The sequence below is a fragment of the Carassius carassius genome, chromosome 20 (assembly GCF_963082965.1).
Source record: "Carassius carassius chromosome 20, fCarCar2.1, whole genome shotgun sequence".
Classification (NCBI taxonomy): domain Eukaryota; kingdom Metazoa; phylum Chordata; class Actinopteri; order Cypriniformes; family Cyprinidae; genus Carassius; species Carassius carassius.
Genome location: NC_081774.1, coordinates 20,086,991 through 20,107,561, shown reverse-complemented (window position 1 = coordinate 20,107,561; position 20,571 = coordinate 20,086,991). Strand labels below are relative to the sequence as shown.

General features: G+C 39.2%; 1 protein-coding gene across 2 annotated transcripts in view; it reads right to left on the bottom strand.

Moving 5' to 3' along the window:
* Positions 1-2: 2 nt before the first annotated feature.
* The window catches only part of LOC132096641 (retinal-specific phospholipid-transporting ATPase ABCA4-like), a 43,336-nt gene continuing 22,767 nt past the window's right edge, over positions 3-20,571 (bottom strand). Inside the window, exons 23-51 of one of the 2 annotated variants that reach the window (XM_059502118.1) lie at positions 20,094-20,231; positions 19,789-19,970; positions 14,963-15,062; positions 14,661-14,866; positions 14,167-14,221; positions 13,957-14,010; positions 13,362-13,516; positions 13,020-13,144; positions 12,840-12,938; positions 12,463-12,655; positions 12,274-12,368; positions 12,152-12,184; positions 8,563-8,668; positions 8,368-8,442; positions 7,858-8,027; positions 7,374-7,551; positions 7,140-7,255; positions 6,903-7,050; positions 6,544-6,667; positions 5,292-5,421; positions 4,948-5,068; positions 4,746-4,808; positions 4,541-4,647; positions 4,324-4,465; positions 2,622-2,756; positions 2,436-2,539; positions 1,489-1,581; positions 1,032-1,281; positions 3-756 (exon numbers count right to left, since the gene is read on the bottom strand). In XM_059502118.1, coding sequence (XP_059358101.1) covers positions 637-756; positions 1,032-1,281; positions 1,489-1,581; positions 2,436-2,539; positions 2,622-2,756; positions 4,324-4,465; positions 4,541-4,647; positions 4,746-4,808; positions 4,948-5,068; positions 5,292-5,421; positions 6,544-6,667; positions 6,903-7,050; positions 7,140-7,255; positions 7,374-7,551; positions 7,858-8,027; positions 8,368-8,442; positions 8,563-8,668; positions 12,152-12,184; positions 12,274-12,368; positions 12,463-12,655; positions 12,840-12,938; positions 13,020-13,144; positions 13,362-13,516; positions 13,957-14,010; positions 14,167-14,221; positions 14,661-14,866; positions 14,963-15,062; positions 19,789-19,970; positions 20,094-20,231 — 3,617 coding nt within the window. In that variant the 3' untranslated portion in view covers positions 3-636. Of the gene's footprint in view, positions 757-1,031; positions 1,282-1,488; positions 1,582-2,435; positions 2,540-2,621; positions 2,757-4,323; positions 4,466-4,540; positions 4,665-4,745; positions 4,809-4,947; positions 5,069-5,291; positions 5,422-6,543; positions 6,668-6,902; positions 7,051-7,139; positions 7,256-7,373; positions 7,552-7,857; positions 8,028-8,367; positions 8,443-8,562; positions 8,669-12,151; positions 12,185-12,273; positions 12,369-12,462; positions 12,656-12,839; positions 12,939-13,019; positions 13,145-13,361; positions 13,517-13,956; positions 14,011-14,166; positions 14,222-14,660; positions 14,867-14,962; positions 15,063-19,788; positions 19,971-20,093; positions 20,232-20,571 lie in introns of those variants that run through there. The other variant, XR_009422604.1, reaches the window with a different exon arrangement.

Sequence of the window (20,571 nt, the reverse complement as noted above, 5' to 3'; positions counted from 1 at the left end):
TTTGATTTAGCATTTAATATTTACAAATGTAAAAATATAATAAATACAATTCAAACTGCTAAGAAACCAAAAATAAATTTTTGCACAACTACTTTAAAAGGATAGTAAACACAAAAATAATTTACTCACACTCATGTCTATCAAAACATGCATAACTTTATTTAATTCTGCCCAAAATAATATATTGTGAATAATGTTATTAACCAAACAGCTTTGGTTCCATTTGACTTCCATTTTATTTTTGTTCATGGAAGTCATTTGGAACCAAAACTGTTTGTTTGCAAACATTATTCACAATATCTTATGTTCCAAAGCAAGATGCTCAAAGGTTTGCATTAAGATGAGACTGAGAGTGACTGAATTTTCATTTTTGAGTAGACTAGTACTTTAATCTGATGAGGCTTTCTTTCAGTGGCAGGAGATTGACCTTCGGCTCAGAGTGCTGAGGTCAAAAAATATTTATAATAAAAAATGTTATATATTATGAAAAAAAAAAACTATGACATTTCTACAACTTCAAATAGATGCAGTAGGTTTTGTGTATAAATACATATATAAAAAAGGCTTTAGGGACTTTATAAACAACGGTGTAATGTGCTGTCAGCCATGAGTCCTTTTGAAGCATATGAGTTCATTTTAACTGTTTTTCGTCATAACTCTTCGTAGCGGCAAGACCTTTGTGTCTCGTCTGAGCACTGATGCTCTGAGCTGAGCATCATCTTCTCCTGACTGCTGCTTGGCAAAACTCACAAACACCTGTAAGGCAGTGAAACAGATGAGCTGTTAGTCCTGTCAGTCACATCTGCTGAGCAAATCGAATTCAATCTCAGCATGGGAATTTCAACCGATAATTCATTTCTAACGGAGGGTCCCTAGAGCACAGCATGTCAGTTTTTCAACATCAAGCTATTTTTCTTGTCTGCAGTAGAAGTGGAATGCTAAAATAACAGCTGGTATGGATTGATGTGTAAGAGATTTGTTGCTTGAAGCTTTATACATCGTAGCTGGTTATGACTCGACGATGAAGTTACCTGGTCTAATGTGGTCTGCGACACAGAGTAGTCCTCAATGTTCAGTCTCTCTTTGTTGGTCAACACCAGCTGGAAGACTCGCGCCAGTGAGGCAGCGGCGATTTCGTACTGTAAAGTGTTGTAGTGTTTCTCTCGTTGTATACATCCTGGGAAGCTGCTTTCCATAAAGGACTCGGCCGGGATCAGGTCAGGAGGCATGCCTGCTTTTTCAGCTTTGATCTTCATCGTGACTACATAGCCACCTCCAAACCTGTCCACAAGCACAATCAATATGAACAATACATGTAAAACTAAGCATGCGCTTGTATTGTTGACCATTTTGTGGATTAACGTTGTTTTGTTTCACCTTTCAAAGTTAAGAATTTAAGGCTGGAAAAACAATTTAGCTGATTTGTGATAATATGGAAATTGCATCCTTTACTTAAAATACTAAGACATTCCGAAAGCATATACTCACTTGTATTTCAGGTGCTGGATTGTGCCCAGACACTTAAACGTCCCATTGACCATGATGGCCAAGCGAGTACACAGAGCTTCACACTCTTCCATACTGCAAATGCAAAAGAAAAAATAATAATAATAATTTTATATAATATAAATATTTTTATTTTATTTAAAATAATAAGAAATAATTTATTTAAAATTCTAATGATAAATATTTTGAGACTTTTTAAAAAAATGTTTAACATTTACTTAAATAATAATGATTAATTATTTAAAATAAAGAATTTTTTTTTTTTTTTTAAATTGAGGCAATATCGTCAGCTCGAGATATTTAAGTCACTAAAAAATTATGAATGTTATAGCATTCATACAGGGGTTCCCAAACTTTTTTGTCAGCCAATCCACTTAGACATAAAATATATTATGTTACGTACCCCCTGAGATTTTGTCAATATTTCAATAATTTAACAACACATTTACATGATGTTTGCAGTTCTCTTGGGTTGATTAATGGTCACATGACATGCAAGTAAACAAAATAATCTTTTTAGTAAGTGTTTTATTTAGAAATTTGAAAATAATTTTTACTTTAAATTATTTAGGGCTGCAGGAATAGGCCAAAAAATGATTATTGGGTGATCGCGAATTTGAACTGTGATATGACATTTGATATGTAAATGTCTCATATTGCAATTGATTTACTTTTATTTACGATGAACCAAGCCACTCTAAAAACAATACATTATAATCTGTGTGCATGTAAATAAACATTCTGATGCTATACTGATTTGTATATAACAACCTTTTATTTAGAAAATTGTTATTTAAAAAGAGATTTGATTAATCATGCCGTCCCATTTGTGGATTTTAATGTTAAAATGTTAATGTTTCATCAACAAAAACATCAAGTGTTTATATAAACCCTGTTTAGGAAACCCAGCGTTGATTTTAAATTCTTGCCTGTGAGACGTCAAAACGACTGCCCTCCCATCACGGATGATACTCAGAATGGCGGTCCACAGGAAGCGACGGGAGTGAGGGTCCATTCCTGTGGTGGGTTCATCCTATACATCCATTTACAGAGTAAAATTACACCAATCTTTTTGTATTGCACAATGACACTGAGAATGATTAGGGAAAGCATACCAGGAGCACTAGAGGAGGACAGCCAATCATAGCAATAGCAGTAGACAGTTTCCTCTTGTTGCCCCCGCTGTAGGTACCAGCACAGTTTCCTGCATATTCAGACAGACCCAGCTTCTGAATCCCCCACTCGGCCACCTACAGAAAACATGCAATCATACAGTACACAATAATAAAGACTTTAACAGAATGCTTATCAGTTAACAGAATATCAGTAACAGCCTAACATGTTGCAGTTGTTTGTGTAAAATTAAGTGTAGAATTAACCTAAGGTTGTGAACTGTTGTGGTGTGGTGGAATTTTTTGTTGAAGAGTGAATTTTATTTTATTTTTTGATGGAATTGTTATAAGGATTAATAGGATTTTATGCTCTCAAAATAATATCCTTATGTTGTAACCTGAGATGACAATATGTCCTGAGCGTGTTTATGCTTCGGGTCAAGGATACTTTTAAACAACGTGCCTCAGAAACAACTGGAATGAGTGCGTTTTATAATTCCAGTGGCCACGGTAAGGCCATGCACCAACTGTATGCTTATCACAAGATTAAACAGACACTAAACGGACTCTAAAGTGATTAAACTGGGAAAACTGTCAGCTCCAAGTAAGGCCAGTATGAGTGCAACCTGGAGAGCACTGTGAAGCATGTGCAAGCCTTATGCAACTCGGCTATTTTGAACATGATCATCATGGTATAAAAGTGTGTATTTTTCTTGTCAGGGAGTTGCTCTGATGTGTCTGAAGCAACATCCTGCCTTCAGCTAATTAAATCTTATTACTGAAGAAAATAAATAACTTGGCGCTTGATGCTGCGCAGCTAAGGAAGGCAGGAAGGCACTGAGGAATCTAGCACACGCTTTGAAAGTAGTAAGGCAATGATAGTGTCTTCTTGGATGGGATGCCATCCAAGGGTAGTTAGAATATGCCATAGGCAACCTATAAAGGAAAAATTCTCCCAAAATTGAAAATGTAATGACCCTTGGGCCATTCAAGATGTTGATGAGTTTGTTTCTTTTAAGAACCAATTTGGAGAAATGTAGCATTACATCCCTTGCTCACCACTGGCATAGTTAGGGCCCTGGTGCAGATTGTGGCTTATGGTCCCCCTCGATGGAAATCGTGGTCCGAGATGATGGGGTGTGTTAATGGGTGCCGTCATAATGAGAGTCCAAATAGTTGATAAAAACATCACAATAATTGACAAGTAATCCACACAACAACTCCAGTCCATCAGTAAATGTCTTGTGAAGTGACAGTGAAGTAATAGTGCAGCTGTGTGCTTGTAAACAAGATTTTGATGTGATCTACAACATGAGATGGATTTATCAATGAAAGAAGCATTATTATAGTTTATAGGCTATGGTTTAAAGTTAAAATAATAGATGTTTCTTACAAACACATCTTTTCAGTTCACAACACATAACTTGATGGACTGGAGTCACAAGTGTGGATTACTTGTGGATTATTGTGATTGTTCATAAACTGTATAGACTCTCAGTTTGACGGCACCCATTCACTGCAGAAGATGAGCGAGTGATATAATGCAAATTTCTCCAGAAATTCAGAAACTCATCTACATCTTGGATGGCCTAACTTGGGTGAGAACATTTTCAGCAAACTTTCATTTTAGAGTGAACTATTCCCTTAAGTCAGACTGAAAATTTCTTTGATCAAGGTGAATGAGGGGTTCGGCTGTGAAATTTACTCTGCTAATCTCAGATTCAGGGATCCCACGGAGGCGAGCGTACAGGAACAGGTGTTCCCTCCCCGTCAGCAGTTCGTCTATGGCGTCAAACTGAGGGCAGTAGCCCATATTCTGGTGCACATCCAGGATATTGGTGAGAATACTGAAGAAAAGCAGAGTTCATGTTTGGCATGTGCATCCAATGGTGACACACAACTCTTTATAGTTTGCATATTACCTGTATCCAGCTACGGACGCCTCCCCCGATGTCACATCTGTATCTCCAGTCAGCATTTTTAAGGTTGTGGTTTTACCTGCACCATTTACACCAAGAAGCCCAAAGCACTGCACAAAACATTTAACTTACTGTTCGGTCATTCATTTCAGTTGGAGCAACAGTATGGCTTAGAAATGATACACATAAAAAATATTTTTGGTAATACCTCTCCTGCTGGAACTCCTACACAGATTTTGTCCACTGCTGGTCGTTTTCTGCGCCTGTATGTCTAAGATGTGACCATACTCTTTAGCATGGCAATAATGGTAATTTAAAACAAACAAAATATAAAAAGAATACTTTTTATCTTAAACACGTGAGAAGCTATGAAAAGCTTCCTCCGGTGCAAAGTGCCTTTAGTCACTTACTTTTGACAAGTTTCGGATTAGAAGGATGTCATTCTTGTTTCCTCCTTTATAAATGCGCTCTCTCTCCTGAGCTACATCATCATCTTCATCTTTAACAGGACTCTTCCTATAGCCTGACACCCTACACAAATAATACACAAAAAATAGTTACTATCATATGCTGTTTTAAGATACAGTAGGGTAAAAACAAAGTTAAAGCAATTAAATATTAAACAGATTAAAGGTAATTTTTTAAAATGTTATTTATGAATTTATTTTACAGCTGTAGAGTAAAAATCAGGACATCCATGACATGAAACTGAGCAGAATCTCAGAGAATATGAATAATGTATTTTTGTCCTCACCAGTAATCAAGAAAAAAATGATACTGGATGAGCAGATTAAAGATGAAATAGACAAAACCCTCCACAGCCATACAGAAGAGATTCTTCCCCACAAAGTCCCATCTGAATGGATCCATGGAAAACTCCTCCCCTGTGCCAAAACAGAATTTATTGTAAGGACAGTGGCATACTGAAATTCTACTTTTGTGGAGTCACCAGTGGCTGTACTGTTTTACTTGTTACCATAGTTCGCCATATTAGCAGCGTTATTTAGCTATTTTTTTTTAATATTAATAACACTACCATGGCAGTGAGATTTCTGGAAACATTTTAGGTATAAAGCCTTTTTATATACTGTATTATAAAAGTAGTTTTAATCAATTAGTTTGGTCTTGTAATGCACCTTATAATGCATTGTCTATTCATTGTTACACATTAAATGCATTAAAACACATGGTGAACACATTATATTATAAATATATAATGCATTTTAACTTTGGTTACAGTTATTAATAAAAAGTTATCATGCATTACAACACACATTATGAATACCTTTGTAATACATTATATTTTAAGGCTAAAAGTAAAGTTTTATTAAAAAAAAATTAGACATTAATACTTTTATTCAGCAAGGACACATGAAATTAATAAAAAGTGGAAATTAAAAAAAAGAAAAAGTGTTACTGTTTCAAATAAATGCTACTCTTTTCAACTTCAAATAATCAAATATTCGTGAAATTTGAAATCTAGGAATATTTTCAACATTGATATTAATAAGAACTGTTAATTGATCACCAAATCACCAAAGGATCATGTGACAGTGAAAAATAAAGTAATGGCTGCTGAAAATTCAGCTTTGCATCGCAATATATTCAAATAGCAAACAATCGTAATGATACTTTACTATATTACTGGTTTTACTGTATTATTGATCAAATAAATGCAGCCTTAGTGAGAATAATATAATACAGGATAAGACTGTGACATTTGGTAAATCTTTGTGTTTCATAGGAGAATAATTTACTAATTTTGAGGCGAGAAGGTACAGTTCGTTTGGATTTAGATAACTGAATAAATGTTTTCTCCCGCAGACTTCTAGACATGCACTTTTTATATACAACCACAACTTTTATAGACTTAGAGATTGACTAGATTATTTTTAGAAATTGCATTCAAATCCACTTTCAAAAATCTGAGGAGAACATTGTCAATTTGAACGGGCATGACAACAACTGTTGTTTCATTATTAGGTATTGTTAATAGATAAACTTACCAAATCGGGCATAGACATCAGTCACGGCCTGGTTCATGGCCATATCAATGAGACCTCGGCCGAGACAGAAGTGAGGGAAGACCAGTAACACCTTCTTCAACACCTCATTAAACATTAGCAGAGACTGAAGCATTTGTGAAGAAAAAACACAAGCAATTACTACAAAATAAGGAACCCTGAAATTTTTACTTTATCGATAAACATGGACTTTTACGCAAAAAATAAATAAACAAATAATTCTATGTAACTTTAAAGCATTACTGAGACTAAAAGGTACTAAATTATAATTTATCATTTAAATTATAACAAAAACTGACACAAAAAAAATAATAAAAAAAAATATATATATATATATATACCCTGTTGTTTTCAAATAGCTCTAAGATGAAGGTGATAGCACTGCTGTTGATACCAATGAAAAGGTTGATGCAGGAGAGGGACACATATGCTGTGCTGGGGACATTGAACATGTAGGACATGGGGTACATCATGGGCGTCACCGACCACCTGTATAGAGAAGAGTGAAAGAAAAATCACTGCTGTGCTTAGCTGATATTCTTCAAATGAGTCTGAACCTACATAAGCCACTGACTGACCCATAGAGACAAAGCAAAGCAACCAGTGCTGGCAGATTAGTCGGTGATGTGTAGCATTTCTTATCAAAACCCACGAAAATTGCCACAACCATTGCTGTGCTGACAGAGTAGTTCATCTGGCACAAACAAACAAAAGGGATGTGAGCAATCGAGCAGTAATCCAAACACATTTTTCAATGACTAATGACTGGCATTTCTCAGAACTTGTTAACACACAACGCTGATGAATCTCACCATGTCCCAGAAAAAGTTGGCGACCCAGTAGACCAGAGGGCTGACTCCACTAACAAACTGCAGATGCTTGGCCTTGGTGACACGTTCCTGAATGAGGTAGAGGATGAAGCTGGCTGGGATGAAGGACATGGCAAAGATGACGCAAATGGCCACCACTGCATCCACTGATGTGGTGAGACTGTCCAAAAGGAAGAGCAACATTTTACTCACTCAGAGAAGACTATGTTTTTCTTAAAAACATTACCCATTCACTTGTTAAGTATGTATATTTATGTATGAAAACAAATGTGTATCAGATTTCGGGATTTCTGATTTCCTGACTACATACTTTCCTGTTCAAAAGTTTGGGGTGAGTAAGATGTGAATGTACTTGTTGATTGATTGACAAGTGATTAGAATTACAAAACATGTTGGACATTCGAGGAAGATGATGTAAACTGGGCCTATTCATCAAAAGCATTTCTCTGTGTAAGCTGACACTCACACAGTGACCTCTGAGAGCTGCTCTTTGGTGAGATTGAGTGGGTGGTTGATGGCAGTAATGCCGTACTCTGATGGATTGGCGTGAGGTGGCAGGTAAGCACGGAGAATGGCATTGTTTGCTACGTTCATGAAGGAGACCATGGCATGCCAGCCTTTGTTATTATACCACACCTGAGACAAGGGAGCAAAAAGTTAATTTCGTAATAAAGTCGTGACATTTGCCAAACTCTGAATCGGTGCTGGGAGCAGCTGGGGGTTCAGTGCCTTGCTCAAGGGAACTTCAGTCATGTATTGAGGGTGGAAGAGAGCGCTGTTCAAACACTCCCTCCCGCTTACAACTTCTGCCAGCATCGAGACTCAAACCTGCGACCTTCGGGTTACAAGTCCAACTCGCTAACCATTAGGCCGCAGCTGCCCCCTTTTATATAATGCAATGTCATTTACACATCATGCTTAAGTTTTAAAACTACAGTTTGGGACGTTGTATTGTTAAATAGATGGTTTAACATACCTTAACATTGTACTCACTCTCCATGTAATGCAAGAATGTTCCTAATTCATTGATTACTGACTTTGAATAGGGGCCCTGAGGATAAGAGGATAAGCAATCATTCAACAATGCATATGTTATGCAAGCAGAATAGAAGTTTTTTTTATATTTAAATGCCTCTTATCAAAATCGTATGTAGTATACACAATATCATACCCCTGTGATATTCATCATCCGCCCAAGCTGGGAAAAAACAGCCCGAATCTCTTCTGGATCAACTTCAAGAATCGGCAGTTGTCCACCAACAGAGAAACCACCATACCTGTGGAGGGGAAAAAACAAACAGATTTAATCAAGTTACATTTTACGTTTTACTGGTTATCGATCTCTTTTAATTTGTTTGTACTGTGCCTTTCCTAATTCATTCTAAATTATCAGGCAATACCGCAATAAAAAGAACACATTTAAATTTTCAAAAAATGCATAATAAATGCATAATTACAGAAAATTAGCCAAAAAAATTGCATGCCACACACACACACACACACAAAAGACAACTTCCTTGTGATTTTGTTTCTTCAGTAGAACACAAACCAAGATTTTTAACTCAGACCGTTGCAGGTCTATCAGTCCTATAATGTAAGTGGATGGGAATCACGGCTAAAATATACACTAAGGAAAAAAAAAAAAAAACACATACACAAACAAAGCCAAATTAAACCCTGCGATTCGTGACAATACACTGATGTGTAAAGACACAAAACGATCAGTCTGTGTAAGAAACTGTAAGGTATTTATATTGTTTTTTTACCTCTGATTCACTCAATGTACGAACTGTCAGAACTCTCCTGGTGTCCTCTTGTGCTCTGAGCAGCAGGTAGTGATGTCCGATTCGCGAACGAATCGTTCAATTTAACCGGTTCTTCTTAATGAACCGGTTGAACCAGTTCACCAAATCGAACTGAATCGTTTGAAACGGTTCGCGTCTCCAATAAGCATTAATCCACAAATTACTTAAGCTGTTAACTTTTTTAACATGACTTACAGTCATGACAGAATAAACCAATATCCCGGAGTAATTCATGTACTCAAACAGTACACTGACTGAACTGCTGTGAAGACCGAACTGAAGATGAACATCGAGCCAAGCCAGATGACGAACGAACATGCCCACTGCTGGAGCAGTTCTCGTTCTCGAGTCAAGAACCGGTTGCATCGGTTTTCGGATCACCAGTACACTGAACTGAGAACCGTTTCTGTCGGACGCGTCCGATTTGAGAACCGATGAGCTGATTCTCGTTCTCGAGTCAAGAACCGGTTGCATCGGTTTTCGAATCGCCAGTACACTGAACCGAAGACGGTTTCTTTCGGAAGCGTCCGATTTGAGAACCGATGAACTGATGATACAGCGCATGCCTGTAATTTTTCAAGTATTTTGTTAAACATCGGAAAGTGTGAAAAAATAACTATATTTTATTTAGCTTTTTTTTTTAAGATGAATGTTTCTAATCTGTATATTGTAGATTATATATAGGCCAAAGGGGTTTTCAGGGAAGTTGGACAATAATTAAGACTCTATGTTTAATAGGAATAAGGGATGATTTATGAAATATCTGTACTGTATTTATAGTTAATGATGACACATTCACAAATTGAGTTTGTAGTAAACAGAACATGAACACGAGTAGAGCAGCTGATGATACTGAACTGCAGCACGTGCCGGTTAGAGCGGTTCTCGTTCTCGAGTCAAGAACCGGTTGCATCGGTTATCGGATCATCAGTGCACTGAACCGAAAACCGTTTCTTTCGGACGCGTCCGATTCGAGAACCGAGGAGCTGATGATACTGCGCATGCGTGATTCAGCGTGAAGCAAACTGTATAGTAAGTGGATCATGGTTTCTGCGCTGATGACACCTAATTTATTTACTTTATATCTTCAAAACTTAAATCCTCGTATGCACATTATTGCTGTTACTATATTTGGGTTGTTGTTGCAAAACTTAATTGTAAACTTTTCATGATTATGAGGTTTTTAACTGACTAAAGTTATGATTACTGACTTTATATATTTGAATGTTTGATAGACTTCACGCCATTACCTCATTGCTAATGACGTCATTACCTCGAGCGTAAAAGAACCGGTGAACCGTTTTTTTTCAACCGGTTTATTGAATCGAACCGTCCGAAAGAACTGGTTTCGTTGAAAAGAATCCAACTTCCCATCACTAGCAGCAGGCGGTAAGGCATCTTCTTCTTCTTCTTCTTCTTGCTTTATGGTGGATCGCAGACTTATAAGTGCATTACTGCCACCTATTGCTCAAGTGGAGCATTGACACTCCTAATTTGGATTGTAGATAGAGTGTCAACGGTCCATTTGAGAGATAGGTGGCGCACAAGAGGACACCAGAATAGTTCTAACAGTTTGAACATTGCATAAATCAGAGGTAAACAAATATATAAATATGGTTCAGTTTCTTGCACAGACAGATCGTTTTGTGTCTTTACACATCAGTGTATCGTTACGAGTCGCAGGGTTTCATTGGGCTTTGTTTGTGTATGTTTTTTTTTTTTTTGTTCTTCACGAGTTCACACTTACATATAATTAGCTGAAGAATTATAATGCATATTTGGCGTGCTGTCCAGGGAAGGGCTCCGAGCTCGGGAATGGCCCGAACCTAGCAACCTGTCCTCCAACCAATACGCCTGTATAGGTCGTTTGTCCAAATCCCTGAAATACGACCCATCAGAGTGTATACTACAATTGCGCCCCTATTGGCAAAAGGTCGTTTTCATATTAATGTTTTGTACTCTTTTATTTGCACTCTGATTTGCGTCTCGTGTAGCTCAGTTGGTAGATTATTGTGCTATACATTGATAGGTAATCATGCTATCATGGGTTCGATCCCAGGGAACGGATGTGCATGAAAATGTATATGCTCAATAAATCATAATTTAGCATGATTTCTGTGAGGGTTAGGTTTAGGGGTGGGGTTAGGTGTGGTCATTCGAACAAATAAGCCACCTAGTAAAATATGTAGGAAATACTGTGAGATCGGTGTAAAAAGCCCACACATTGCATTTAAATAAACGTGCGTTTTGATTGGAAATGACGTTATACGTCATTTCATGACGACAGACGCAACGCGATACTGTCATTATTTTTACGCCCGCTAGAGGGCGCTTAACTTTAAAACGTAAATATAGGTCGTAATAAGGTGCTTGCACAAACGACCTTTATGGTCGTTTTTTGTTGGAGGACAGGCTCGAACCTAGAGTACCCCCCGTATATAAAAGTGTAAAATGGACTCTAAGTGGAGGAGATGGGGTGGAGGGGGGATGCTGATAAACCGTCAATGGAGACAGGTAAGTCAGCTGTATTTATACCCTAGTGTTGAATATCTTAAGTGTCATCCACCTGTGCTAATTAGGCTAAGTATCTGACGTGCTCCTCCCGAATCTTGTTAATGAAACTTCATTTAGTGTATGTTTCAGCCGTGATTCCCATCCACTTATATTATAAGACTGATAGACTGCAACGGCTAGAGTTAAAAATCTTGGTTTGTTTTCTACTGAAGAAACAAAGTCAACTACATCTTGGATGCCCTTGGGGTAAGCATATACACATCAAATTTACATTTTTGGGTGAACTATCCATTTAAATTAATTAAAATCTTGAGACATTATGCAGAAAGAAATTTATGTGTTTAAATTTATACATTAAAAATGACAACAGCTCAAATATTTCATATCAGCAATCACATCAAACATCAAACTAAAAAAAAAAAAAAAAAACAGAAATCTCACCTTTGTTCATTCACCCAATATTTGCTCTTCAGGCTACATATGAGGAAAAACAGCAGTCATTATATAAAAATAAAACAAATAGTGATACTACTAACACACTGTAGCTTTTTATAACAGCTCACCTGGTCTTGATGAGTTTGGGATAAGTCTTCACTAAGTAGTCAGAGATGTTTTTGTTTGTCATGTCAAGCAAAATGTCCCCTGTTGGCTCTTTTCTCTACATCAGAACAAAAACATTTAAAAAAAATTCACTAAATTAACTTCCCCCATAAGCACTATTAAAACATTTCAGTTCCTTCATAGCTCCTGACCTGACGTGGCGGCAGTCCTCCAGCTCCAGCCGGACAGACGGGCAGCATGGTGAGCTTTGTATCAGTGCTGCACTCACAGGAAGGGGAGGGGTTTCTTGTATCCCACTCGGGACTCAATAAGATGTTTTCGACCTCAGGAGAAACTGGAGGGACTTCCCAATCAGAAGTTGTGTTTAGGCAGGTAAAGAGGCTCCTGTGCAAACATATTCACATTTACAAGAGTCTTACAGCGTATGTCTACTTTTTAAAATCTGTCAATAAAAAATTCTTATAGTAGCTAAGAATTAAACCAGCCTGCTCCAACACAATATCACATTACAAACATCGATACCAAGAAGTAAAAAGTAACAAGTAAACAAACAAAAAAAAAGACTCACTCCAAAGGCTGATTTCCCATGCAGCGTGTTCCCATGCCAGGCTCCTTCAGCAATGTCTGTATAAAGTGCCTCATCTTTGGATGTGATGGCTGCTCATTACTGAGACACAGAAGAACAGTAAGTATTTCAATCACATCTCCCATGAAAACATATGAGTCAGATTCTGAGAACAACTCTCACCTGATGAAGGTAAACTGCGGTCCATACATCCATGGAGTGAGGGTAAGACTGGGAAACTCTCCAAATGGTGGGACAATCATAGTGAAGACCAAAGCAATAAGGACAAAACTGGCCGGCAAAACAATCTACAAAAAAGCAAAATGTAAAGAAAACATCTGCTTACTGGATACTTGTTTTAAGATAATAAGTAGTCAGGACAAGTACATTTTTTTTAAATGTGTACTTTTATGTCCCACAGGAGAGACAAAGTCATAAAGGTTTGAACAAAATGAGGATGGGTGGATGAAAGATCATTTTTGCTTGAACTATCCCTTGAACATGAATGAACAGTGTTCACCTTACCTGTGCAAGAAAATCTTTGTGGCTGCGTGCAGCATGATGAAATCTCTTGACCAGAAGAGCATGGAACTGCTTGAGCACCAGACTAAAGCCTTTAACCTGCCTGGAAGCTCTGCCAGCACTGTTGTCAGACTCCAGTGGGCTTACACCATTAGCATCTGTAAACCAGACCAGAAATGAATGTAACATTATTAGAAAACATCTGGTTAAAAACATGCATAACTGGTCCAAAGCATTATATTTAGGCTGCTGGTTTGTCCTCACCTGGCTAATAACCATTGACAATTGACCAGCACAAATTTTTAAACCAGCAAAACCAGCATTTGTTTCTTTAACAAGCAAGACCTTATTTCTTTACTAGCTTAACCAGGAGCATTTTCAGCCATTCGAACAGCAGGATTGACTGGTTCACCAGCACTAATTAGCACGAAACCAGCCTGGGCCAACATGGAAATTTATACTAGTCTAGGCTGGTCTGGTATCTGCCAAAGCTTTACCTCTACATAAAGCATAGCACCTCAGTCAAATCCTTCATAGTGCCCTGTTAGCTTCTTAGCACGATTGCTAAGCAAAGCTGAGATCTGGGATCTCAATTCACCTTCAACATTACTCGCAGATTCCCTGTCTTTTCTCTGTCGTAGCATCCATTGCTCTGAGGGAGTAGGCGACCACACAGTCAAACAGTTTTATAAACTATTGGTTTATTAAAAGTACAGGATAAAAAAATAAAAAAAAACAAATTTACTTATGAGATACATTACATGTCTGTAATTACGACTGTAAATATAGGTAATATGAGGACATTCACCTGGTGTGACAGAGCTGTTGGCTGCTTCTCCATCTGCTGTAACTTTCAGAAAGATCTAGACATAAACACAGTTTCTTAAAACATCAGTACATGTATCGATACAACTCTGCACAGTAACAACCAGTGTTATTTTATTTATATACTGTTATAGTATTTATTCACATTTGGAATTAGCTTCTATTTTTCATTTTAATTTGAGTTTAAATGTTATTAATTTTATGTTTTCTTCATTTTAATTAAATATTTTAATTTTTCTTATTTTTATTTTAGTAATATTAGTGTTTTGACTTTTTTTATTCCACCTAGTTGCCAAAGAAACATTGTTTTTAAAAGTTTTATCTCTCAATATGAATCTAATATTTAATCAAATATTCTAACAAATTAATACAGATAACATATATATATATGTGTGTGTGTGTGTGTGTGTGTGTGTGTGTGTGTGTGTGTGTGTGTGTGTGTGTGTGTGTGTGTGTGTGTATGAAATGTTGGCTAACCTCCTCTATTGAGGTGTCAGATATGCCAAAGCTACTGAGGCCCATGTCACCCAATGTTTCCTCCAGTTCACGGAAAAGGCTTGCGTATGCACGATATTTAAATCCTTTGTTTGGCAGCAGATAGGTCATCTCCTGACCAATCATTTCAATCAGCTTCGCCTCAGGGACATGATGATGAATCAGAGTAGTGATGCTCTCAACGTTCCCTGTGTAATGAGATAGCAAAAAAGATTTGTTTTTGAAGAAATGCGATTAAAGTGGCTGTTATATCACTGTATATGTTGAGCTGTAAGTACACTGACCGTCCAGTATTCTCTCAGGCTGTAAGGCTTGACTTTCCTCTTTAAATCTGGTGCAAGTGGAGCAGGTGCAGGAGCACTCAGATGCACAGTCGCACTCATTCTGAAGAGCACAGTCAAAGAACTCTTATAGGTAACAATCAAATCGCACATCCAAGCTTTAAAAATAATTTTTTTAAGGGGATTTTCTCTTGTTGTATTGGATAAATCTATTGTAGTTTTACATTTTGGGAAGAATATGTAAATAGTGTTTGCCAATACAAAAGTATGCAGCTTTTTGCTAGCTTTATAGACACCATAAAATCAAAGTGAACAACTCTAACCTTGTTTTTATGGAACGTTGCAGTATTTATTATAAATTTATCATATATTTATTATAGATCTATCTATGCATGTTTCACTTGAATATACATTGCAGCTGGACAATAGAGAAGAAAGGATGATTGTTGGCCATTTCATACCAATTGTATTATTATCATTTTTTTATGTTTTATAATTTACCAAGTGAAAATATGAAATGTGGTGTAAAATGGTACCTGATAATCAAGTTTTGAGATACGATTCATGTATGCAGCAACTGTGCAACCAGTTTTGTGGCAAACTTTATTCAAATTCTGTGTTGCAAGCTGGACTAAAACCTGTGTTGTCCATATAAACACTATAATTCAGTGTGTCTGTGCTAGTAACAATGGTATCAAGATCCTTACATTCAAAGCAGAGATGTGGATTGTTAATGCCATAAAAGAAAATACTAAAAACTAGATCATATCATGTAAGCACTTTATTCTTAAGGCAAGACACTACAGACAAAACCATTGTTCCCTTTTGAGGGAACTTTGAACTGCGTCCTCTAGGGGGCGCTTTGGGAAACACCTCGTCGTGACCCGTGTCTGAAGCATACATTGAAAAAACATCAACTTGTTGTCCGGCGACAGCCTCCGACGTCACTACCGACGCGACTATAAATCAGCACCGGGACAGCACGTCATCTTCTTCATCTTCACTGACTGTTTTGTTTGAAGCGTGCATCTGAAAGAACCGGTAAGGGCGATCTTTCTCTGTTTATCATGGCGACAACTAGCAAGCGTTTAGATGATGTGTGCATCTGTGTCTGCGTTATTTGACACCCGTTGACACACGCGATCTTTGCGTCATTTGTTTGGGTGAAGAGCACGCAAGCGATGTCTGTGAGGAGGCAATCTGTGTGCACTGTGAGCGTTTTTTCAATGAAAAAAGCTCCGCTCTCGTTCGTCTCTCTTCTGAAAGAAAAGGGGAAAAAAAGGCAGCCATCTGCTTCCTGCGGTTCAGGATCTGTCCGCGCTGAGGCGTGGAAGAAAATGAGCTTGTGAGAATACAAGTGGATCTGTCTGAATGGTTTAAAGAGGGACTTTCCCTTTCGGGCTCGTAAAAAAAAAAAAAAAAAAAGGGCAGCGGACGAGAGAGAGCCTCGGGAGGATGATGTTATATCTTTACCACTTTCTGATACTGAGGTTAGTGCTCTGCTGGGTTTTTACCCAGGAAAAGCAGGAGATATTTGAGGATGGTGAAGAAGCTGAGGCTGAGCCTTCTCAATTCTCCTGCCCTGCGTATGTAGAGCTGTTGGAGGTTATTGAGCGAAAATTACCTTTTGACCATAGCCCTCCAGCTCAGGTGAGACTTTCATTTGTGCATGATCTCCATACAGAGATTAAAAAGAAATGAAAGATGCCGTTTTCTTCTCGCATCCATCGGTTTCGGCATGAAAGTAATCTGCCGACATTGAGGTGATGAGCGAAAGTGGCTAGGAGGGAATGCCCCCTGTAGAAAGAGCTAAACATTTTATAAATAATTTGTAAATATTTTTTTCTTTCTGCAGGGGAAACATCCTCTCTTAATCTCCCTCCTTGCCATCTAAGCCCCTTCAGAAAATCATCCCGCTTAAATGGCAAGGCATATGCAGTAGCAGGTCAGGCTGTGGCTTTATTACAGCACAATGCTGGTGCTTCAAGCATATCAGACTGATCTGCTAAGAGACCTGGATAGAGGCAGGGGCCTTTTTCTGATCAGGTAGCTGAGCTGCGCCGCACCACGCATCTCTCTCCGTGCTACCAAGCAGGCCGCCTCCGCCATGGGCAGGACTATGGCAGCCATGGTGGCAGCGGAGAGACATCTGTGGATGAACATGGCAGACATCGGGAGGAAAGAAAATGCTTTCTGCTCGATGCTCAGGTTTCGCCTTCTTAACTTTTCGGTATTTCCGTTGAGATGGCAATTTGATAAGTTCGGGGAGACGAAGGCGTGCTCTGCTGCTTTCAGATCCTTCGTTCCATGAAGGTCCAGGTCTGAGCCCGAACAACATAGGGGTCCAGTCCTGTCTCTATCTGAGGATCAAAGATGGGCACAGAAGGCTAGTGTCGCAACTCGCACTCCTCCCCCACCTGCGGGTAGGGGTTAGAGGAATCGTGGGTCACGAGGAGGTAAGCAGAACCTAAGGGGTAGTATCTAGACGAGGCAGCATTCTTGTCCAAATCGGAGTGATACTGAGGTATCTACTCGTTCCCTTTGGGGATTTTTAACCCTCTGGAGTCTAAGAGGTTATCAGGAGAAAATAGCCTCATAACGCGTATATGCGTTCATCGACTTCAGAGGGTTAACTTCTGCTTTTATCCTCCCCTTCCTAATTCCCCTGTAACCACCAACTCTCCACCTGATCGCATAACAGTCTCCTATGCTGGACCTATAATGTTTTTATGGTTCTATGTTCATAGCAACCATCTGACTGATGGTCCAGACTAAAAGGAGGCGCCCCTTGAACAGGGCTCCGGCGCAGGAGGGTGGGTAAATGTAAACCCTCTCTGTATATACTTATGTGTATTTAATTGCTGGTGGTCACGTGTTTACTAATAAACTCTGTGAGTTTCCTTTGCAGTGCTCAGTTACAGTGTTTACTAAACATTCGCCAGCAGCAGCCATCCGGCTTCATGTTCCGGTATTAGGCAGCTGAGATCACAGGTTTCTGAGGGAGCCTCCTTGATCATCAGGCCTGGCACAGCACTGCAGGGAATTTCATGGATGTCCGGCCAGGTCACTCCGAGGGGTCTCCTGGCCGCTTAGGGGTGCTGTCGCATCTACCGGTAAGTGGAGGTGGCAGTTACAGAAGTCTTCTTGTATATGCTGCCTCAGGTGATGCTTCCCTCACCCGAGGTTTGTAAAATTGAGCTTGCCTCTTCCGTGAGATTCAGCACCTCTGCGATGCTTAGGAACCTTTAAGTACACACGCTCAGCTTTTCTCGTGGTAATTTAGCAGCGATCCCCTTTTTCCAAAAAAGGGTCACCTATGAGCGCGCTACTTTGAGCCCGGAGTTCTCCTCTCGTATGAGACTGAGTTCTCAGTTTTTTCCCCAGAGCGCTCCAGTATTGTTTCCATAGATCGAGTTGATGACTCTCAATCATACTGTTTTGAGATGCAACATTCCATCTATGAGCTGCTCTATCAGAGTGTCACGAGAGCCCCTCCTTAGAACAGTATTTGAAAATCCATGCTATGGTAAGTGTGCACGTGAAGTCTTTGCAAACTTTCTGAAATCCACACTGTGGTAAGTTTGCAGGCTAGTATTCTGCGTTCTTTCTAAAATCCTATATGGTGAGGGCTTCGCGCGGTTGCTTCGTGCCCTTTCTTGAGTTGGTAAAAGCCCCGTTCATCTTGGACACCACTCCACCTATGTATCCTCTGATACCCATCTAAACAGGGTGTTGCTAATAGAGAACTGTCGAGACAGCTTTCAGCAAGCTTATGCGTAAGCTAGCGGTAGCCCCTGTGTGACAGGCAAGACTTGGTACAAATGCTAGGTTCTTAGCCATATCCCTTTAAAGGAATCTTTCCTGATTCCAAGCCTTCAGCTCTACCCTGGGCCGAGGCCCTAACAATTAATTTTTGGTATGTAGTTTAGGCCTTTTGGCCGTAAGGGGTACTGTCACAGACAGCGTCTAAACGTCCCAGGGGCAAGTTGGTACTTAGTGCTCACCATGATTCTGGCCTGCACTCCCCTCAGCATGGCGGTGTGGGTATACTGTTCCCCAAAGCACCCCCTAGAGGACGCAGTTCGAAGTTCCCTCGAAAGGGAACTGTCTCAGGTTACATATGTAACCATAGTTCCCTGAGTAGGGAACGAGACACTGCGTCCTCTATCTCCCTGCCATGCTTCAAACGCAAGCTTCAGATGAAGAAGATAATGACGTGCTCTCCCGGTGTTGATTTATAGTCACGCCAGTAGTGACGTCGGAGGCTGTCGCCGGCCAACAAGTTGGTGTTTTTTCAATGTATGCTTCAGACACGGGTCACGACGAGGTGTTCCCCAAAGCGCCCCCTAGAGGACGCGTGTGTCTCGTTCCCTACTCAGGGAACTATGGTTACATAAGTAACCTGAGACAGTTTTCAATGCATGAAGTTTTGCATGTTTATTTTGCTTCCTTAACATGTGTTCTTTCAGACTAGTGGGAAACATCCAAAATACACATTAAAGTTATTTTACTGCACTTTATCTATTTTATGTCAGTAGATTTCAATTGCAATTCATATTTTTAAATATGTAGAAATACCTATTCAGAAATCTTTACTTCATGAGCACCATACAATGCCAAACACAATTACAGTTTTATTTCTATCTATATTTTGATGGATTTCTGTACTGGAAATGAATGCAAATGAGTGGATATTTAATTATATAACACCTAATGTGCTTAATCATCAGGGGAAGTATGGTGATTTCAATTAGTTAAAATATACCATATTCACTTGTGGTGTCTCGCCTTAATCACCAACATTGTGACCTTTGGCAGAAGTCTCCCACCTCTTTTTTGCGCTGGTCTTTCATGCGACGCACCAGCGTGAGGTAGAAACCCACTCCGAAGCAGTTCTTCAGAAACAGAGGAGAGCCACTGCAGAGTAGTTTCCCTTTAGAAATGATGGCCACTCTGTCACTCAACAGGTCTGCCTCGTCCATGTGATGAGTGGACAGTATTACTGTGCGTCCTGGATGAAGTGCATGTGTATGAATGATACAGACATTTAACAACATGAAGATCAGTGTTGTATCTTATTGCATGAGCAGCTGCACAGTGTAAATAATTTTCCTTGGCCAGAAGGTGGCAGTACCTGTGCGGTACTTGAGTAGCAGATCCCAAATGGAGCGCCTGGAGTATGGATCCACTCCTGATGTCGGTTCATCCAGTATCACCACTTTAGAACCACCCACAAAAGCCATCGCCACAGACAGCTTCCTCTGCATACCCCCTACAGAGAGAGTTGAAACGCAATTACAACACTGACTTGCTAGACATTAGTGCCGGATATTTACTCTCTCAAAAACCAGCAATTACATACAGCAGGATAAAGCAGCATGACAATTACACCACTGTTGAATTGTGCTGTTGAATTGTGAATTGCACTGTTGTCTCAGAGCCATTTAAAACATTTTTCACGTTTACTTTAGGACAGCTTCGTTGCTTCCTTTGAAACCCACATCAGCCCTAAAAAAAGGAGCTTAACTTTAACGTCCCCGGTCCCCCTTTCTTTAAGTATCTGTTTAAAACACAGAACATATGACCCCATAACAACAGATTGCCACTTTATT